We start from the raw sequence: 23474 nt of genomic DNA on the forward strand, positions 1-23474 counted from the left end.
ATTTCTAGGTATGTTATTATTTTGGGTGCAATTGTAAATGGGATTGATTCCTTAATTTCTCCTTGTGCTGTTTCATTGTTATGTATAGAAACACATCAGATTTCTGTGTGCGGTGCCTGGGTGGCTCAGTGGGTTAAGCATCTGACTCTTGATTTCAGCTCAGGTCATGATCTCATGGTTTGTGGGATTGAGCTCCCACTGTCAGCATGGAGCCTGCTTGGGATTCTCTCTCTCCCTCTCTCTCTCTGCTCCTCCTCCACTCGCATGCTCTCTCTCAAAATAAATAAATAAATAAATAAATTAATTAATTAATAAACACTAAAAAAAGGAAATGCAACAGATTTTCGCACATTAATCCTGAAATTTTACTGAATTCATGTATCAGTTCTAGCAATTTTTTAGTGTAGTCTTATGGATTTTCTATATGGAGTATAGAGTATATATTTTCTATATGGATACTCTATATAGAGTATCATGTCATCTGCAAATAAAGAAAGGTTGAATTTTTTTTTGCTAATTTGGATGCCTTTTATTTCCTTTTGTCATCTGCTGAGTGTAGGATTTCCAGTACTGTTAAATAGTAATGGTGAGAGTGAACATCCCTGTCTTATTCCTGACTATAGAGGAAAAGCTCAGTTTTTCCCTGTTCAGTATGATATTAGTTGTGTGTTTTTCATATATGGAATTTATTATGTTGATATGAAGTTTATTATGATTATGTTTATAATTATTATTATTATGTATCACATTGATTGATTTGTAAATATTGAGCCACCTTGCAATCCAGGAATAAATCCTCCTTGATTGTGGTGAATGTGTTTTTAAATGTATTGTTAGATTCAGTTTTGAGAATTTTTGCATTTGTGTTTATCGGGGTATTGGCCTTTAGCTCTCTTTTTTAGTGGAGTCTTTGTCTGGATTTGTTATCCGGGTAATTCTGGCCTCATACAATAGATTTGGAAGCTTTCCTTCCTTTCTCATTTTTTGGAATAGTTTGAGCACAGTAGGTATCAGCTCTTCTTTAAATGTTTGGTAGAATTCTCCTCTGAAGCCATTGAGTCCTGAACTTTTGTTTGTTGGGAATTTTTTGATTACTGATTCAACTTCTTTCCTGGTTATTGTTCTGTTCAAGTTTTCTATTTCTTCCTGTTTCAGTTTTAGTAGTTTATATGTTTCTAGGACTTTACCCATTTCTTCCAGGTTGTCTAGTTTGTTGGCGTATAGTTTTTCATAATATTCTCTTATAATTGTTTGTATTTCTGTGGTGTTGGTTATTATTTCTCCTCTCTCATTTGTGATTTTATTTATTTGGATCCTTTCTCCTTTCTTTTTGATAAGTCTGGCTAGAGGTTTATCAATTTTATTGATTTTTTTTCAAAGAACTGGCTCCTGGTTTCATTGATGTATTGTTTTTTTAGTTTATCATTTCTGCTCTAATCTTTATTATTTCCTTCTTTCTGTTGGCTTTAGGCTTTATTTATTCTTCTTTTTCTAACTCCTTTAGGTGTAATATTAGTTTGTTTATTTGAGGTATTTTTGCTTCTTAAGGTATGTCTCTATTGCTATATACTTCCCTCTTATCATAGCTTTTGTTGCATCCCAAAGGTTTTAGACCATTGTTTTCATTTTCATTTTTTCCCATGTATTATTTTTATTTCTTCTTTGATTTCCTTGTTGACTCATTCGTTGTTTAGTAACAGGTTGTTTAACTTCCATGTATTTGTGGTCTTTCCAAATTTTTTCGTGTGGTTGATTTCAAGTTTCATAGCATTGTGGTCAGAAAATATGCATGACATGATCTCAGTCTTTTTGTGCTTGTTGAGGCCTGATTTGTTATCTAGTCTGTGATCTGTTTTAGAGAATTGCCCATGTGCACTTGAAAAGAATGTGTATTCTGCTTTAGGATGCAATGTTGTGAATATATCTCTTAAGTCCATATGGTCCAGTGTGTCATTCAAAGTCATTGTTTCCTTGTTGATTTTCTGCTTACATGATCTGTCCATTGTTGTAAGTGGGATGTTTATGTCTACTACTATTATTGTATTATTATTAATTAGTTCCTTTATGTTTGTTATTAATTGTTTTATATATTTGGATGCTTCCATGTTGGGTGCATTAATATTTACAATTGTTAGATCTCCTTTTTGGATTGTCCACTTTATTATGATGTAGTGTCTTCTTCATCATTTGTTAAAGTCTTTGTTTTGAAGTCTCGTTCATCCAATATAAGTATTGCTACTCCAGCTTCCTTTTGACATCCATTTGTGTGATAAGTGTTTCTCCATCCTCTCACTTTAAATTTGCAGGTGTCTTTAGGTCTAAAATGAGTCTCGCAGGCAGCATATGGATGGGTCTTGTTTTGTTTATCCATTCTGACACACTATGTCTTTTGATTGGAGGATTTTGTCCATTTACATTCAGAGTAATTATGGTAACTGTGTATTTAGTCCTGATTTATTACTTGTTTTGTTATTGTTTCTGGAGATTTTCTCTGTTCCTTTCTTGCCTTTGTCATTTTTGGTCTTTCCTTTCCACTCAAAGAGTCCCCTTTAATATTTCTTGCAGGGCTGTGGGGCCATGTTAGTGGTCACGAACTGCTTTAGTTTTTGTTTACCTAGGAAACTCTATCTCTCCTTCCATTCTGAATGATAGCTTTGCTGGATAGAGTATTCTTGGCTGCACATTTTTCCCATTTATCACTTTGAATGTATCATGCCTCTCCCTTCTGGCTTGCCAAATTTCTGTTGAGAAATCTCCAGCTAACCTATGGGTCTTCTCTTGTAAGTCAAGGACTTCTTTTGTCTTGCTGCTCTTAAGATTTTTTTTTCTTTATCACTGTATTTTGCAAATGTAGTTACAATATGTGTTGGTGTTGCCTGCTTTTGTTGATTTTGATGGGATTTCTCTGTGCCTCCTTGATCAGATTAAGGAAGTTTTCAGCTATCATTTCCTGAAATAAATTTTGTGCCCCCTTCACTCTCTTTCCTTCTTCTGGAACTCCTATAATATGAATATTATTATGTTTATGGAGTCACTGAGTTCCCTAAGTCTATTCTCATGTTCCATAATTCTTTCTCTTTTTTGTTCAGCTTCATTATTTTTCCATTATTTTGTCTTCCATATCACTAATTTGTTCCTCTGCTTATTCCAGCCTGCTGTTCCTTGCATCAAGCCTGTTTCTAATCTCATTAATTGCATTCTTCATCTCTGGTTGGTTTTTTTAACTTTTTTATCTCTGTGGTATGAGTCATCCTGATGTCTTCTATTCTTTTCTCAATTCCAGTGAGTGATCATTATGATTGTTGCTTTAAATTCTCCATCAGGCATGTTACTTATATCTCTTTCACTTAACACTGGCTGTGACCTTATCTTGTTCTTTCATTTGGGATAAATTCCTCTGTCTTGACATTTTATCTGATTCTCCTGGTATGTAATTTTCTATTGTTTGTAATCATTAACTTTTTATATTTTTCATATGAATGTTTATGTACACCTATTTGGTTGTTATATATTTTAATTTATATAAATTAATTAAATGTTGGGGTGCCTGGGTGGATCAGTTGGTTAAGCATCCGACTTCAGCTCAGGTCATGATCTCACGGTTTGTGAATTCGAGCCACACGTTGGGCTCTGTGCTGACAGCTCAGAGCCTGCAGCCTGCTTCGGATTCTGTGTCCCCCTGTCTCTCTGCCCTTCCCCCACTCCCAGTCTGTCTCTCTCTCAAAAATAAATAAACATTTAAAAAATTGATTAAATAAATGTTTGTTATGTTTAGCTGAATGTACTAATTAAAATAAATATATTTAAAAAGAATACCAAAAATTTCTTAAAACAAATATGGCACCTAAAAAGTCAAGTGGTGCATAGGGAAAAACACATACACAACTTGATCAGAATTATAGGGCATTGTAACAAGTTAGGGTGGAAAAACACAATATTCCAGTGGCTGAAAATTAATAGTCTTTAATGTTGATTGATACTATTAGAATAGAATTACTATGAAATTCAGAGTTAAATAAAGACTTTTCTTTGAAATGTGAGGAAAAGATAAAGAAAATGAAATGTTGGAAGTCTCAGAAGCTAGATTTATTAAGCATCAGCAAGAAAATAAGAAGATGCCTTTTGAAATAAATTTATTAATTCTTCATTGTCGCCACATATTTCTAATAAAATCAAAATGCTTTTAATAGAGCATGGGCCTATTCAACATGCAGATTTTGGAGTATCTGTTTTACATCATGAGCAACAATTTTCAAAAGTTGGATCTTTTTTTCTCTTTTCTTTTTAATGTTTATTTATTTATTTTGAAAGAGTGAGTGAGAGCATGAGTGAGGGAGGTGCAGGGAGGGAGAGAGAGAATCCCAAGCAGGCTCTGTGCTGTCAGCACAGGGCCCACTGCAGGGCTCAATCTCACAAACCATGAGATCATGACCTGAGCTGAAATCAAGAGTCATGCTTAACCGACTGAGCCACCCAGGTGTCTCACAACAGAATTAAATTTTTGTAACCAAAAAAATGCTTTCAAATTTTTCTAAAATTTGAAAAAGAATTTGTGATCACAAAAATTCCATGTTTCATCTTGATGCTTTTAAAATGTTAGTATTGGGGCGCCTGGGTGGCGCAGTCGGTTAAGCGTCCGACTTCAGCCAGGTCACGATCTCGCGGTCCGTGAGTTCGAGCCCTGCGTCAGGCTCTGGGCTGATGGCTCGGAGCCTGGAGCCTGTTTCCGATTCTGTGTCTCCCTCTCTCTCTGCCCCTCCCCCGTTCATGCTCTTTCTCTCTCTGTCCCAAAAATAAATAAACGTTGAAAAAAAAAAAATTAAAATGTTAGTATTTTTTTTCAGTTTATTTATTAAAGAGAGAATGAGAGAGAGAGAGAGAGAGAGAGAGAGAGAGAGAGTGCACATATGAGCAGGGGAGAGGGAGAGAGAATCCCAAACATGCTCTACCCCGTCATTGCATAGCCTGACCTGGGGCTCGATCTAATGTCCTGTGAGATCATGACCTGAGCCAAAACCAAGAGTCAGATGCTTAACCAACTGAACCACCCAGGTGCCCCTTAAAAATGGAAGTATTTTTAAACATATATTCACTGATAGTTTAATAGATGATGCTTTACAGAATGTGTTAAAATATGTGTCAGTGATTTTAAATGTATGTTTTGTGCAAAAATTATTTATTTCTTAGATGGGCATAGGAAACTCTTGGAAGTCCAAATGCTGGAATGTTTAAATCACTTGAACTTACAGGAACTCCTCATCATATAACTAATCATTAAAAGGCTTCTATGCTTTATTTGTCTAGTAAAATTTTAAAAAACGTAAAATGCTGTTAGCAAATCATGTTAAATCTGAAATACCATGAAGAATAAAAAAAAGCAAAATGTTTCCTTGCTCTTTGGAAACCAGATATACTCCATTATGAATGAATGTGCCTGATTATTTACATTAAGAATAATGTCATTTAAAGAGGAGAGTTTTATTTGACTTGATTGAAACAAAAGGAAAAACTGGACAATTATATCTTTAAAAAACTTTTCATTTTAAAGAAAAACTCAATATGGTCTAGCTTATGAAATTATCAATAAGTTAAAAGAGATCATATTTATATAAAAATTGTCCTGGCCAGGTATATGATAATGGAGCAGGTATGTCAGATGTATACAAGGGTATACAATCCAATATTTCTCCCCCAAAATAATTATGCCAAATTTGTGCCTTGCTCAGCTCATAATCATAATTTGATATAATAGTACAGCATCTATGAATTCAAATATGATTATCTTTTTCAGTATTGTAGAAAGGATATATTTTGGGAGTTGGTTAATTCAACAAGCAGATGGAATATTCTTGACTATTCTAAATACAAAATAAAATCACATACAGATATGTGATAGGCATTAAGATTAAATGCAATTGAGGTATTTTGTATACAAATTAAAGATTTTTATCAAGTATGAAAAGATATAATATCAAATGTCAAAATTATGTTGAACTCAAAAGCATCTTGATACAAATATATTACAGATTTTTACACAACTTATCAGTATGATATTTTGAACAAAGTGGCAAGATATAATAGAACTCTACAATCAGAAAAATCACCATAAATAAAACTGCATGCTTAATAAAAGGCTTGTGCCTTTGCTAACAACAAATGAAAGAAAGTAATTTGATAAGTGTGTTCATTGAATATAAAACATAAGCAAGAAATGTGAATATTCACATGAATTTCAAAATTAGACAAAAAGAAAAGAAATTAGAAATGCATGAATCAATGATTGAGGGTATTTATAATTATAGAGAAAGTGCTTATCAAATAGACATTAAGATTATAAATGTGCTAACTTCATATTTGAAATATATATATGAAAAATTAAGGTATCTTCAGAATTTAGAATTTTTAAAACCAGAAAAAAATTATTTTCTATAAATTACATTGATTTACACAAAGCAGCCACTGACTCTGTTCTCAAATATCCTGACAATTTAAGTTCTATCAAAATTTCATGTAGAATAGTTTGTTACAATATCAATAAATTATAAAATTGGGAATTGTATTCGGGTCCTCTAAAATTGATTAGCAATGCTAACCATCATCAGAGCTTTCAGCAAGTAATAATATTTTTGCGAGTGAAGGGTGTTCCTTCAATGTAATGGCTACCGACTGATCAATAGAACTTCTTTCAAAGTTGGAGTCACTCCTCTCAAACCCTGCCACTGCTTTATCAATGAAGTTTATGTAATATTCTAAATCTTTTGTTGTCATTTCAACAGTCTTTACAGCATCTTCACCAGGAATAGATTCCATCTCAAGAAACTACTTTTTTGTTCATCCATAAGAACCAACTCCTCAACCATTAGTTTTATCATGAGATTATACCAATTCAGTCACATCTTCAGGCTCTACTTCTAACTCTAGTTCTCTTGCTGTTTCCACTACATCTGCAGTTACTTCTTCCACTGAAGTCTTAAACCCCTCAGTCAGCTGTCAGGGTTGGAATCAACTTCTTCCAAACTCCAGTTCATGTTGATGTTTTGAACTCTTCCTGTGAATCATGACTGTTCTTAATGGCATCTAGACTGATGAATTCTTTCCAAAAAGTTTTCAGTTGACTTTGCATAGATCCATCAGAGGAATCACTATCTATGGCAGCAATAACCTTATGAAATGTATTTCTTAAATAATAAGACTTGAAATTCGAAATTACTCTTTGGTCCATGACTGTAGGATCAATGCTGTGTTAGCAAGCATGAAAAACATCATTAATCTTATTGTACATCTCCATTAGGGCTCTTGGGTGACTGGGTGTCTTGTCAATGAACAGTAATATTTTGAAAGGAATCTTTTTTTCCTGAACAGTAGGTTGCAACAGTGGGCTCAAAACATAGATTCATATCTGTAGTAAACAGATATACTATCATCCAGGCTTGGATTATGCCACAGCTGCCATAAATCTTTAATTTGTAAAATAAAATGCATATCTGTGAAATGCATGTAATAAAATGAATATGTCTGTATTTTGGAATTCCTGAGTCTGTTGAATGCCTGCAACTTCCAGGGGAAGACTTGGTTGGTAAATTGTAATTACTATTGGTTAATTTAAGCATTCAACACAGTAGCAGTTACCCACCCCCCCACCCTCAGCCACATAGCAAGCAGCTGTGCACATGTACCTAGAACAGCTTGCGCAAAGCTTATGAGACCAGAGTGGCCAAAAAATATACCGCCCTCCAAATATTGAGGAGCTGTGCTGTTATCACTGATTGATACTTCTTATCACAGCATTGCACAGAAGTGGGCACATTGTTGTTAAAACCTCTCCTCATTGTTGCAAGCCCCTCCCCTTATAACTGATGTGACTTCCAGGGGATTTAAAGGTACAGTGCCCTTTTTCCCCCCTTTGTTTTTTGCTTTTTCCCCATTCAGGAGCCTGACATTAAAGATTAGGACATTCAAAAACAATCACATATATGGGTAAAATTAGAAAGTGATTGTACATGCCCAGAGAAAGGCTCAGCATAGACCTAAGAAGACCTTAAGTTTACATCTCATGTTGATCCTAGAACAGAGACAGCCTACAACAATCAAAAGAAACAAAAACAATAGCAAAAACATCAGAGACTGGGAAGGGGGAGAATCTGATTTCCAAAGTTACTACATTATTAGTTTCAAATGTCCATTGTACAATAAAAAAAAATTACAAGGCATACATAGAAACAGGCAAGTATGGCCCATTCAGAGGGCCCATTCAGAGGAAAAAAGTCAATAGAAACTGGTCCTGAAAAAGACGTAATGGCAGATATCCTAGACAAAGACTTTGAAACAACTATTTTAAAGATGCCCAAAGAACAGAAGGAATGTGGGGAAAGTCAAGGAAACAGTATGTTAACAAAATGTTAGAGTGAAAACCTGAAAAGGTAAAAATACATTCTGGGGCTGAAAAGTTCATTAACTGAAAGTGAAAAGTTCACTAGAGGGATTCAAAAGCAGATCTGAGCAGACAGAAGAAAGAATCAGAAAACTTGGAAGACAGGACATGGAAAGTATTGAGTTTGAGGAACAGAAAGGAAACATATTGAGGAAAAGTGAACAGAGCCTGAGGCAGCTGGTGCCCACCATTATGCAGACAAATATACATATCATGGGAGTTCCAGAGAACATTTGACAGAAACAAAGAGAGAATATTTGAAGGAATAATGATAAAAAAAACTTCCCAAATTTGATGAAACACATAAATGTAAACATCAGGAAGCACAGTGAATTCCAAGTAAGATGAACTCAAAGAGACCCACACTGAGGACACATTATAATCAAACTCTCAAAGGACAAAGAATCTTGAAAGCAAGAGAAAAGCAAATCATCACATCTAGGGGACCCACAAAGATTATCAAAAGATTTCTCATCAGAAACTTTGGAGGCCAAAAGGCTGTGGACCAATGTATTCATAGTGCTAAAAGAAAAAAACTCAGTCGATAATTTTATATCCATTAAAACTATCCTTCAAAAGTGAGGTATTCTGACATAAAACCTAAGAGAGTTTGTGGCAACTACATCTGTCCTGCAAGAAATGCTGAAGGGAGTCGTTGTAAGGTGAGATTAAAGGACACTACGTGGTAACTCAAGGATGTGCAGAGAAATAAATATCTAAATAAAGGTAAGTACATGGGGAATTATAAAAACTAATAGTATTGTAACAATACTTTGTAATTGTTTTTTGTTTTCTATGTGAATTAAAAGATAAATTCACTAAAAGAAAAAAAAATATTAGTGTATATGCTAGTATTACTGTAACTTTGGTTTCTAACTCCAAATTTGTTTTCTATGTGATTTAAACACATTTAAAATAAATACTAGTTTATGTCTGGGTACACAGTTTATAAAGATGTGATTTTGTTACAACAGCCAAAAAGCATGGGACAAGGGGGGCAGAGAGGGAAATGGAGCTGTAAAGGAGCACAGAGTTTTTGTATGTTATTGAAGTTAAGCTGGTATAAAATCAAATTAGAGGGTGACAATCTTAGAATGTTAAATGTAATTCCCATGGTAAGCACACATACACACACACAAATAACTATACACAAAGGAAACGAGAAAGGAATTTATTTATTTATTTTAATTTTTTTTCAAAAATTTTTTTAAATTTTTTTTTATGTTTATTTTTGACACACAGAGAGAGACAGAGAGTGAGCAGGGGAGGGGCAGAGAGAGCAGGAGACACAGAATCTGAAACTGGCTCCAGGCTCTGAGCTGTCAGCACAGAGCCCGATGTGGGGCTCGAACTCACAGACCATGAGATCATGACCTGAGCCAAAGTCGGACGCTCAACCGACTGAGCCACCCAGGCGCCCCTCAATTTTTATTTTTTTTATTTTTTTTTTAATTTTTTTTTCAACGTTTTTATTTATTTTTGGGACAGAGAGAGACAGAGCATGAACGGGGGAGGGGCAGAGAGAGAGGGAGACACAGAATCGGAAACAGGCTCCAGGCTCTGAGCCATCAGCCCAGAGCCCGACGCGGGGCTCAAACTCACGGACCGCGAGATCGTGACCTGGCTGAAGTCGGACGCTTAACCGACTGCGCCACCCAGGCGCCCCCCTCAATTTTTATTTTTGAGAGACAGAGCAGAGCATGAGTATGGAAGGGGCAGAGAGAGGGAGACACAGAATTCAAAGCAGGCTCTAGGCTCTGAGCTGTCAGCACAGAGCCCGATGTGAGGCTCGAACCCATGAACTGTGAGATCATGACCTGGGCCTAAGTTGGACGCCCAACCGACTGAGCCACCCAGGTGCCCCGAGAAAGGAATTTAAACATTTCAGCACAATCAGCTAAACACAAAGTCAGTAGTGGAGGAAATGAGTGCCAAAGCAGTTATAAGGCATAGAGAAAGCAAGTAACACAGTGACAGTTATACCTCCCTCCTTATCAGTAATTAATTTAAATGTAAATGGATTAAACTGTAATCATAAGACAAATGTTGGCAGAATGGATAATAACACATGACTCAAGAGCATGCAGTCTACAGGACTCATATGAGATCTAAAGACAAGTTAAATGAAAGGATAAAAAGGGTATTACATGCAAATAATAACCAAAAGAGAGCATGGGTATCTTTACTAATACCAGACAAAATAGACTAAATGAAAAAAGTTTACAAGAAATAAAGAAGGACATTATGTATTAATAAAAGGTTCAATACAACAAGAAGATACAACAATTATAAATATTTATGTACCTAATGACAATTCACCAAAATATATGTAGCAGAACTAACAGAATTGAAGGGAAGAATTGACTGTTCTACAATAATAGTTAGAGTCTTCAAAACCCCACTTAAAATAATGGATAGAACAATAAGACGTAAGTAAGGAACTAGAGAACTTAAAAAGCTAACTAGATTTAGCAGACATTTAGAGCTAGATTTAGTTCTGCCCAGAAATAGCAATTAGTCAAGAAAAAGAAAAGGCAACCAAATTGGAGAAAAGGAAGTAAAATTATCCTGTTTATGTAGAAACCCTGAAGAGTCCACCAAAAAAGAAATAACAAAACAAAAACCCTGTTCGAACTAATAAATGGGGGTGCCTTGGTGGCTCAGGCTGAAGGGTAACTTTAGCTCAGGTCATGATCTCATGGCTTGTGATTTCAAGCTCTGCATCGGGCTCAGTGCTGACAGCTCAGAGCCAGGAGCCTGCTTTGGATTCTGTGTCTCCCTCTCTGTGCCTCTCCTGCTTGTGCTGTGTCTCTCTCTCTCAAAAATAAATAAACATTGAAAAAACTAAAAGAAACTAAGCCAAGTAGGAGGATACAAAGTCAACAGACAAAAATCGGTTGCATTTCTATACACTAAAAGTCTGAAAAGGAAATTACCAAAATAATTCTACTTTACAATAGCATCAAAAAGGATGAAATAGTTAGGAATTAACCAAAAGGATGAAAGATTTGTAAAATAAGACTAAAAATCCTTACTGAAAGATATTAAAGAAAACATAAATAAATGGAAACACAACCCATGTTCACAGATTGGAAGACTTAATATTGTTAAAATGTCCATACCACCCAAAGCAATGTACCAATTTATTGCAATCCCTACAAAAGTCCCAAAGACAGTTTTTAACTTTTTCCCATCCTAAAATTTATATGGGACCTCAAATAGCTAAAACAATTTTGAAAAAGAAGAGCAAAACTGGAGGACTTACACGGATTTCAGAACTTACAGCAAAGCTACAGAAATCAAAACAGTGTGGTGTTGGCATAAAGACAGACACATAGACCAGTGGACTAGAATAAAAAGCCTAGAAATAGGCCTCATATATGTAGTCAAATAATTTTTTACAAGGTAGCCATGATCAGTGGGGAAAGGACAGTCTTTTCAATAAATGGTGCTGGTAAAACTGGATATTCACATGCAAAAGAATGAGGTTGGACCCTTACCTAACACCATATACAAGCATTAACTCAAATTGGATCAAGAACCTTAATGTAAGACTGAAAACAATAACATTCTTGGAAGAAAATAGGATAGAAGTTTTATGACATTGTATTTGGCAATAATTTCTTAGTTATCACACCAAACCACACAGTCAAGAAAAAAATACACAAATTGGTCTTCCTAAAAATTTAAAAATTTTGTACATCAGTACAGTATCCACAGAATAAAAAGGCAACCCACAAAAGACAGGAAATATTTGCCAATCATATGTCTGATCCAGAATATTCAGAGAACTCCTAAAACTTAATGACAAAAAACAACCCAATTAAAAAAATGGGTAAGACTAGAACAGACTTTTCCACAAAGAAGATAGATATATAAATAGAAAAGATATGCAACACTAATTATTAGAGAAACACAAATCAAAGCTATGATGAAATATCAGCTTATACCTGTTAGGATGACTATTATTAAAAACAACACAACAACAACAAAAACAAGTGTTGATGACAATGTAGAGAAAACGGAACCCTTGTGTGCTGTTGATGGGATTGTAAAATGATACAGCCAGTATGGCAATTTCTCAAAAGAAAAAATATGTATGATCTAGCAGTTCCACTTCTGAGTATACTCAAAAGAATTGAAAGCAGAGACTAATTCAATTAGTCTGTATACCAATTTTCGTATAACATTATTCTCAGTAGCTAAAATACGGAAGTAAACCAAGTATCCGTTTATAGATGAATGGGTAGGCAAAATGTGATATATACATACAGCAGAATATTATTCAGCTCTGAGATGGAAACAAATTTTTCAATATGCTACAACATGGATGAGCCTTGAATGCATTATGCTAAATGAACTAAATCAGTCACAAAAAGATAAATACAATATGATTCCCTTTGTAAAGTACTTAGAATAGTCAAAATTATAAAGATGGAGAGTGTAGTGGTGGTTAGGGGCTGCGGGGGAGAGGAGAATGTGGAGTTAATGTTTAATAGGTATAAAGTTTTAGTTTTACAAGATAAAGGTATGGGGATGGGTGGTGTTGATGGTTGCACAACAGCATGAATGTATTTAGTATCATTGAACTGTACACTTAAAAGTGTTTATGATGGTAAGTTTTATGTGTATTTCATCACAAAAAAAAAAAAAACGTGTATATAGGGGTATGTGTTTTTTCTTTTACTTCAGGTTCCAGTATGGCTTGGCATAGCACTGATATCAGCATAGTTACATCACAGCTTTTGAGACCATTATGTGTGCTGATCCAGGAAGTACTATGATTTCTTTTCCTTTATTATATCCTTTCCTTTTACTTTTATGGAGTTAAACAATATATATCTTTACTCATTTGTTTTTCTATACACTTAATGCTGTTTTTTAAAAAATGTGATTTACTTGTCTAATGTTTGGAAGTATTTTTTCCAAATGTTCACACACATCACAAGAAATTGTTGGAGAGTCTGTATATCTCCTTAGATCTCCTTCAGTGTAAACTAGTTGCTCTCTGGGTCTGGTTGCATAGTTTGTTGTATCAAGATTTTGCTTTGCCGCTTTGTTATGTTGGATGTCCTATTTCCTGAACTCTGAGTTCCTTTTTTTTCCTTTTTGGTTTACTTCCTACTTTGATGAAACATGTTCTATAACACCTTCCTCAGAATGGGTGCATCTTTTTTCACTCCTTGCATATTTAAAATTTTATTTACGTAAATGGTAGTAGTTTGGCTGAAGTACATAGAAATCATTTTTCCCATGTAATTTTGAAAGTATTGTTTTTGATAAGTCTGATGCCATTCTTGCTCCAGTTTCATTGCATTTTGGTTATTTTGTTCTTTCTGGAAACTTTAATGATTATCTTTAGTGCTTTGAAATTTCATAATATGTTCACCAGTCATCCGTTTTCCATTCATTATGGTAGGCATTTGATAAACCTTTGTAATTTGGATGTATATGTTTGGGAAAGTTTTCTTGTATTATTTATTTGGTAAATTTTCACTTTTCTTTGTTCATTCTCTTTCTCTTTTTCTCTCTCAACTCCTATTGATGTGACACTGATTTCCTACTTTAACTCCTCTAATTGTATGGTATTTTCTTTCTTGCCTTCCATCTTTCTTTTTTATACAGTCTTTTTAAAAACATTTACTGTACTTAACACATTATTTTAGTTGTCATGTATTTATTTTTGAAGAGCTCTTTAATATTTTTCTTCAGTTCTCTTCATAATTTTTGTTCTTGTTTAATGGATGTAATAACATCTGATACTTCTTTGGGGATACTAAATATAAATTATATATTTTTTCTTTTGTTCCCAGCAGTGTCTCTGATGTCTCGTATCTCCTCTCTTTATTCCTTTTCTATTTGTTTTGGGATTTCTGACATTAAAGGGTATCTTCAATTGTGTGGTGATCCTTGTCTGCCCATACACACTAAAGAGTAAAGCACTACAAAGTTCTTTGAAAACTTGTTTATGAATAGGGACAGGGCTGCCTCATATGGTCATACAGGTTGTGCACTGAAGAACTCCAGGGGGTAATATTTACATACATCCCTTAGTACTTTCAAAAAGTATTGGATTTGCCATATTAGAAATTGAAAATAGGAGTTGTAAAATGTAACTTAAAAACAAAACTAATAAACCTACTATATATTCACATATAGTAACATATAAATAACACTTTTCTGAAAAATAACTATTTTCTGAAACATGAGATATTTAGTTAGAAGACTTGGTATTGTTTTATACTTTTGCATAACTATTTAATGTCTGGTTAAATAGAATAAAGCTAGATTTTCATGTTTCTGCATTCAGTCTGTTATGACTTGTTATTGTGGATGAAATATATGAGGAATGTCCAGCCCTAGCCAGTACTTCAATAATCTTTTAAAATAATTGTGATTTTTTTTGATACTCATCAAAAGTAGACAAGTAGTATTGCATTGAATATGTAAACTGCTTTGGGTAGTATTGACATTTTAACAATATTTGTTCTTCTATCCAGAAGCATGGAATATTTTTCCAAATTTTTGTGTCTTCTTCAATTTCTTTCATAAGCTTTCTGTAGCTTTCAGTGTCTAGATTTATCTTTGTTAGATTTAGGTATTTATCCAAGGGATGCAGGTATGCTGTTTTGAAGGGGGCACATGCACCCCAATGTTTATAGTAGCACTATCAACAATAGCCAAAATATGGAAAGAGCCCAAATGTCCATCGATGGATGAATGGATAAAGATGTGATATATATATATACACACACACACATACATACATACATACATACATACAGTGAGTATTACTCAGCAATCAAAAAGAACGAAATTTTGCCATTTGCAACTACATGGATGGAACTAGAGGGTATTATGCTAAGTGAAATCAGCAGAGAAAGACAAATATCATATGACTTCACTCATATGAGGACTTTAAGATACAAAACAGATGAACATAAGGGAAGGGAAGCAAAAATAGTATAAAAAAAGGAGGGGGACAAAATATAAGAGACTCTTAAATATGGAGAACAAACAAAGGATTGCTGGAGGGGGGGATGGACTAAATGGGTAAGGTGCAATAAGAAATCTCCTGAAATCATCGTTGCACTTAATGCTAACTAACTTGGATGTAAATTAAAAAATAAATACATTTTGGGGTTCCTGGGTGGCTCAGTCGGTTGAGCGTCCGACTTCGGCTCAGGTCATGATCTCACGGTTTGTGAGTTCGAGCCCCTCATCGGGCTCTGTGCTGACAGCTCAGAGCCTGGAGCCTGCTTCAGATTCTGTGTCTCGCTCTCTCTCTGCCCCTTCCCTGCTCATGCTCTCTCTTTCTCTGTCTCAAAAATAAATAAAACATTTTTTTAAATTGAAAATTAATTAATTAATTTTAAAAAAGTAGACAAGTGGAAGTTTTCTTAAAGGTTTTTTGCAGTGCAGGATTTGATTCCATATCACTGAACTATTTTATGCTTTGTTGCATTAAAATCTATTGGTCTGTCTTACACTTTGATTGAATCATTCACAAATGATTTTATAGCATCATAGATTAGTCATTTGGAAATAATGGTTCACTGTGTTACATAGATCTTGCAAGTGTTGACATGTTTTATGTATAATTCCAAGTAAGCACATTCATTATTAGCCATTAATCTAATCAATGGTGAATGCAAGTTTTCCTAAAATTTAATTTTTGTTTAATTTTATTATGGCAATAAACACTGTCAGTTGTTTCTTTGATATGACAGGCTTACTTTGTCAATTTTAAGAAAATATCTCCTAAATAACCAAGTTTCAATATTCAGTTTGACAGTCATCCTTTAAAATAAAAATGATATTCTATGAAAAAAATATGCCTAAATTCAACTTGCAACTCAGTCTCAGACCCAAGTGTTTTCAGTATACAATAGCAGTGCTTTATGCATTCTTCTGTTTTATCACATAGAATATTCAAAAGACATGAACTCAGAGATTGATATTTAATAAAGTGAGTGTTGCTGCTGGTGTTTGCCAGTGAAGAATTATTTAGTGACTTCTAGTGTAGTTTTGGGTTGATGCCACTGCCTTGATTGATGTTGAGATGCCAGCATATTACTCACTACTGCTTTTGTACCAAGAGTTTTAACTTCACCTGCCTCCTGAAAGTGTCTTGGAGGCCCAAGGTATCTGTGAAACACACTTGGAGAACTGTTGACATGTATTATAATATGAAGGTTAGTTAATTCTTCTGGATTAGTGGTCTATACAATCTGCATAGTCTGTATGGGAATTGTTCAGAGTTCCCATAGGAAAATCAGATGCTGATGAACTAATTCTTTGGTGAGGAAGATGCTTTCAAAGTCATTATAGGAAACCTTGTCTGTCTTGAATCTAATAATTTTCTCCAAAGAAGAATCTTCTAGATTCCAGATGTTGGTAGTAGAGTGAAGAGTGATCCCTCCAGCTGCTAGCATTTTGGGAACTAGTCAGGGAGAACTGTAGGGACCTTTATTCAGTTTATGGAATTTGACTAAATTTTTCTGTTTTCTCCCAGTACCTCATGGCTGCCCTTTGCCATTCCTGGTGTTCACAAGTCTAGATTCTCTTTAGTTCATAAAGTTAACCTTTAGCCTCTGTGGTAGAGGAAAGAGTAGGTATCTGTTATATGAGTTGGGGAAAGAGCATTTAGATTTCTCAGCAGTCCTTGTGCTTCATTTTTATTTTTTATGTACTGGATATTATACCGAATTATTCCAAATACCAGATTGCTTAAGTTCCCTGGACAAATTGATTCTCTTCTCCTTGCACTCATTCACTCAGGTATTTAGTTGTAACTTCCTCCATGCTGCAAAGTTAACTTGTACTCTTACAGTCACTTTCCATCTAAAAATTTGTTGAAATCTCATTGGCGATTAGTATGGTTTGGTGTTTTTGTGGTCTTTATGAATGAAAATATTTCATATCTTTGCCTCAATTTATCAGGGTTTTAGGAGAGTAAAAAAAATAAATGTATGTGATTAATACACCCTTATCAATTTCAATAGTCAATCACTATAGTAGTTAAGAACTAGACCTAGATTTGAATCTTTACCATTTATTGTGGTTATTGCCTAGGGTTCTCTATTTAACCTACATAATCGTATTTCTTATTATAAAAATGGAATTGAGAATGTCTAACATGAAGATTAAATGAGATAATGAATGCAAAGCTCTTAACATACTACCTCATGCATCATATGTGCTCAATAATCAGTAATTGTTATGAACTGTTGGTCTGGTCTCTGGCTTACTGAAATTTTATTGCATTCTTTTCTCCCTGTAAAACATTTCAAGTAAGCAAAATATTTAATCTATCAACTCATATTATACAAAGGGTTAACATGACTCCAAAATGAAATTATAATTTCAGAAATGTTTTATATAAATGTTTGTATTTAATATATTTGTATAAAATTACTATGGATGCAACTTGTTTTCAAATTCAAGTTGTGTTTCTATTCAAGTGATTGTAACTAGAGTCCACATTTTAAACAGTCTAAGAAAAACGGGTATTGTTATAACTGGGTAATTGCTTCATGACCTTGATTTGGAAACTTGGTATACTGAAATTCTGATAGGTTTTTTTTTAACAATTTTTTAAAGTCTGCTTTTGAGAATTATTCTAGTACATACTTTAGATTAAGAAATTGTTTTTCTATTTCTTTGGTATGTTAGGTTGAACATTTATGTTCCTTTAATCTAGAAAGTTTAGTATCATTAAAGTAGTTTAATTTAAGCCTAACTATGAATATAAAAGAAACATTCTTAATCGTTTCAGGAAATTACAAGAACTAATATGGCTGAAGGAGAAACAGAAACATCAAATTCTGAAAGGTAAATATAAGGAAAAACTGACTCTCTTGAAATTCAAGTATATAAAAAGCTTGATACTTGAACTGCATTATTTTAGTGAATTGATATTTCAGTTATTTTGTTTAGTTTTTTTTAAGCTTATTTATTTATTTTGAGAAAGAGAGTGAGGCAGAGCTCACAAATGGGGGAGGGGCAGAGAGAGAGGGAGAGAGAGGATCCCAAGCAGGCTCCGCACTGCCAGTAGAGAGCCCTCTGTGGAGCTCAAACCCATGAAACCATGAGATTGTGACCTAAGCTGAAACCAAGAGCTGGCGTTTCAATGACTCAGCCACCCAGGTACCCTGTTATTTTAGTTTTAATTAAAATAAAATTTTGAAATTTTAATACAACAAAAATATACTGTATATCCTTAGTTTTAAAATCATTTTTTAAGTTTTGACATCTTTTAAACATCTTTTAAACACCTTACAGTTGTTAAATTTTAAAAAGTACTTATTAGTAAATAAAATGTTAACAGATTTTAATTGCTCCTATCAAATGAAAACAGTTATAAGATACTACAAGTTACAAGACAGATGGGGACAATTTTTGCAAACAGATCATCTTAAAATCTTTTCTTCCTAAAGTATTTTCAAAAGCTATAAAACTTTTGGTGGGAACTCATAAAAGTTTCAAACTTCAGGAATTGGCTTTTAAAAATGTAATTCTCTGATCAACACTAAAGAGCCCAAGACATTTTAGAAGCTTTCTTAACAAAAGAGAATCTAACATTCAAACTAGAACTTAATTCCAGATAAAGATAATTTTATTTTATCTTTCAAGTTAAGTAATTTCCCCATGGCTATGTTTATGCTGTGTATTTTATATACAGCTATACAGCGTAAGGTGTAGGGTGCTAGTTAACCAAATAAGAGTGATTCATCTATTGCCCCTGAGAAGAAAATTATGGAATAAGGCCTTATGAAGGTGTTTCTTAGACTTTGCTAGAAAAATTATTTAGCCCTTTCTTCACCTAGAATTTGGGGACAGGGCAATGGTTAACAAAATTTCAACAAAGGAGTTAGAAAAAACAGACTAGTCACCTCTCTATAATGTTTTCTATAAATTGTAGTTAGTCCAATAAGATCTGAATAAAAATAAAAATTATATAAATTTAAATGAGGAAAATAAACTAATTGTTTGCAGATGGCATAATTGACCTATAAGATCCAAGAAAATGAGCTAAGAATGAAATTAGTGAGAGTATAAATTAAGGTAGTTTGTTATAAAAATCTGAATCTTTCAATATACCAATAATGTGATTATAAAATATAATATTCTTCACAAGAGGAGCAAAAAATGAGAACTGTGCAGGATCTAAATGAAGAAATGCAAACTTACTGTGATAGAAAATAACTAATTAACAACTACTGCATAATAGGCCATTTTCCAAATTAATTTATAGTTTTAATAATGAGTAGTTAGTTAAAAATCCTAATGGGATTTGGTTTGGAAACCAACAATGTTTAAAGGAAGATTCATATGTTCTATTTACTACCATAATTGTTTATTTAAATTATTGTTCTTTTGTTAGTATTAGGTTGTTTCTGTATTCACTATTTAGACATTGTTTTTATGAGTGTCTTTGTACCAATATCTTTTCCATTTTTAAACTATTAAACTTAGGAAGAAAAGTAGTAGAATGTAGGTGATTTACTCTATTAAATAATAAAGGACAGTTGCTGGGATGAGCACTGGGTGTTATACACTTGTTGGGATGAATCACTGGAATCTACTCCTGAAATCATCTAATATTTTATGATTCACTACATAGTTTGTGTTAACATGCCAGGGTAAGTGTGAACACACACACTTATACACACATAAACGTTTATATATACAAACAAACATATTTATGTATGCATGTTGTATATATTTACATATATTTTTTTAGGCATATGTTTGTTTTTTTTAATTCAGCTATTAAATATTAGGGAAATATTTATGAATGCTTATTTAATTTTGCATAGGGAAAGACACTGTAATTAAGAGGATATAGAAATCATTTAAAAAGTAGTTTTTTTCCGGTGCTCCTGGGTGGCTCAGTCGGTTAAGCGTCCACCTTCTGCTCAGGTCATGATCTCATGGCTTGTGGGCTCAAGCCCAACTTGGGGCTCTGTGCTGACAGCTCAGAGCCTAGAGCTGCTTCAGAATCTGTGTCTCCCTCTCTCTCTACCCCACTCATGCTCTTTCTCTGTCTCTGTCTCTCTCTCTCAAAAATAAACATTAAAAAAATAGTTTTTTTCCAAATATGTTCACTTCTTCTTTAAAGTTACAAATTAATAAGAATGCTTAAATTTTAACCTAGATAGGCAAGAGTGTGAACAGTTGAAAGTGATGATTATCAGGACTAAAACCAGTTTTGATAGATTCCCCAGGTCTCCTTTTAAGATGTGACTCTGGAGTTTCTCAGTCTCATGCCTAAGAAACTGGCCACCTCCTAAAGTACATGGCAAGGACTGGGGATTTGGGTTATTTTTTTTGTTTGTTTTTTGTTTTGGCAAATGTGCTTTGATCTTTTTTTTTTTTTTAAGAGCATGTCTTTATTTTGATAGTGTTCAAATACAATGTGTTATAAAGGAATAGATAATAAATGGCTTTATTTTTTCAGTAAACAAGATAAAGCTTCTTCAGAGGAAGAAAAAAATGAATGTGTTACAAATTCATTTGAAGGCTCATTAGCAACAAAAAATGAAGAAAGCATAACAGTGTCAAATAAGGAAAATGATACCTGTCTTGAAGATCAGAAAACTGGCTTAAAGAATATCTTCAGCCATGATTCAAATATTGATGCAAATAAAGTAGAAAAGGAAAAACAAATAGAGCACGTTTGTCAGAAAATGGAGTTGAAGATGTGCCAAAGTTCAGGAAACATAATTTCTTGTGATCAGAATGAAGATTCCAACTCCAGTGAAGCTAAGTTTTCTTCAAAGAATGTTAAGGATTTGCGGTTAACATCTGGTGATGTTAGCATTGATCAATTTTTGAGAAAAAGAGATGAACCTGAATCTATTAGTTCTGATGTTAGTGAGCAAGGCAGTATTCATTTAGAACCTTTGACTCCATCAGAGGTACTTGAGTATGAAGCCACAGAGATTCTTCAGAAAGGTAGTGGTGATCCTTCAGCCAAGACTGATGACGTAGTATCTGATCAAACTGGCAGTGTTCCTGGGGAAAATAGCCCTAGCACAACAGAGACAACAGTAGACCTGGCAGATGAAAAAGAAAGAAGTTGAAATTTATTAGTCATTCTAAGTTTAGTGTACCAACGGTAATAACATTTGGAACAGTGCTATCAGGTGAACTCAGTGGTGCTGTTCTGTAGAGTTCAGAAATAGAAAAATGTGAGGAGGTCATTCATCTACACTTTACCTGTATGTTCAATCCAGGTTATTAAAGAAATCAATTCACCCATAATAGCATGATTTGTATGGATTTCCAAAAAGCCTTTAAAACTATTATGGATTTTAAAGAAAGCTAAGTTTGCAATGGAAAAGTCTCATTTTACAGTTTTTGAAGAGAAGTCGGTGGCCAGTATGAATTGATTTTTAGAATATTAATTATAATGATAAAGCTTTTGAAACTTCCATCAGTCCTAAGCTAAAAGTTCTTAGTACCTATATATTCTTTTCAGGTTACTTAAAGGAAGAGATTTGGAAACCACATACCTTTTGGGAGTAATTGATTTAAAGTAATGGCTGATAGTCATTGTTAATGAAGGCTTCATTTCGAGTATGATGCTGGTAAAGGGGCATGCTTAGAGTGCTAAGTTAATTGATCTAATGGGAATTTGGATGAACGTAAAGTTAATTTTGGATTTAATATAACATTCCAGACTGTCACAAGCATGTAAACAGAATATTTGAATCTGTGTACCTCCCTACAAGTGTGAGCCTGCAAGGCTGTAAGCTTACCTTAATTAAACTTTCAGTGAAAGTGACATTATTAATATGTAAATTTATATTTGTGCTTTTTGTCAGTGTGTAAGCTGTGCAGAAATCCCTTGATGTGCTAGTTGTATAAAATAGAAACCCACTGTTGAAACTCCTGTAGCTATTATGCTTTTAATATTGTTTTAATGATCTTTAGAAATAGACCCATAAAAATGGTCTGGACACCAAACCAAAGTATGGTATAATGTAGATATTGTAAAGCAGTAAATGGAAAACATGTCCTGGCTCATGCCATGTTTAAGTGACTTTTTCTTTAATTGTAAAATAGAAACTTCAAATGGGACCTAAAGCAGTGATGTAAAAAATTGGTTTGGGACATTTAGTCTAATTTATCCATATCCTATTTTATCCATAAAATGGCTGCTAAATAGATTTTTCAGTTGTTTTTTATCATCTAGAAAATAGTAGATATAGAAATAAATAATATGGATAAAGTAGTTTGCTTTAAAGTACTTAAAATTTTATTTAAAATGCTACATTTTTACTTCTTAAAATGTGCTTTGAATTCTTAAATTTTGTTTCATTGAATGTTAAATGTTTTAAATGGCTATTAAAATTCTGCTGTATATAGTAGTTTTTGAGTAAATATTTGCAATAAAAATCTGTCCCTGAATAATTTTATTTTTCAGAAACCTGCTTGAGTTGGATTACCTTTGGCGCCTTTAGAAATTGTATACTTGTTCAAGGAAATTTCATGTTGAAGTTAGTGGTAGGATTTCATTCTGTATTCTTTAATTGATGCATGATTTATTTTAAATTAGGACTTAAAGTACAGGGGAAAATACTGTTAATATTTACAGAGAATATATCTGCTTTAAAAATTCTTTTATTGCAAGAGAAATATAATTTACTATTCTAGTTTTCTATCTGCCCAGCAAAGTAAAAAGAGTAAATAGGCAAAATATATTATTGGCTTACTTTCTTGAAAAGTTTTTTTTTTTTTTTGAGGGGGTCACATATTTTCATCTTTCCTGCTACCAAGAAAAGATAGAGAGAGAGGGACTTTTTAGCTGTTACCCTTCACCTTGTTGAAACATAAAACTATAGCGGACAAGATTTTTGGAGTAATTTAAACCTTAGAAGTGAAGGAGTAGAAGAAAGTCTATGTAAAGACTATTTTCTGAATCTTATTCAATTAATCGGCTGGCAGATCACCTAATGTACAAAACCCTAGATCACTGTGCCAAAATAAGTCTCTAATGACACTGTTATCCCTTTGAGCTTTGGGTAGTTCCTTC

At 33.6% G+C, this 23474-nt stretch overlaps 1 protein-coding gene across 6 annotated transcripts in view; it reads left to right on the plus strand.

Moving 5' to 3' along the window:
* The window catches only part of ZNF280D (zinc finger protein 280D), a 141359-nt gene extending 118510 nt beyond the window's left edge, over positions 1-22849 (plus strand). For 3 of the 6 annotated variants that reach the window (XM_047075067.1, XM_047075065.1, XM_047075066.1), the window contains 2 exons: positions 18210-18265; positions 20895-22849. In XM_047075067.1, the coding sequence (XP_046931023.1) occupies positions 18210-18265; positions 20895-21519 (681 nt within the window). In that variant the 3' untranslated portion in view covers positions 21520-22849. Of the gene's footprint in view, positions 1-6776; positions 7846-13123; positions 13207-18209; positions 18266-20894 lie in introns of those variants that run through there. The other 3 variants (XR_006961282.1, XM_047075068.1, XM_047075069.1) reach the window with 3 other exon arrangements.
* The last annotated feature ends 625 nt before the right edge of the window (positions 22850-23474 follow it).

Source organism: Lynx rufus, unplaced genomic scaffold (genome assembly GCF_022079265.1).
Source record: "Lynx rufus isolate CCGP_SWC_20201006 ecotype Redwood Valley unplaced genomic scaffold, mLynRuf1.p SCAF_13, whole genome shotgun sequence".
Taxonomy (NCBI): domain Eukaryota; kingdom Metazoa; phylum Chordata; class Mammalia; order Carnivora; family Felidae; genus Lynx; species Lynx rufus.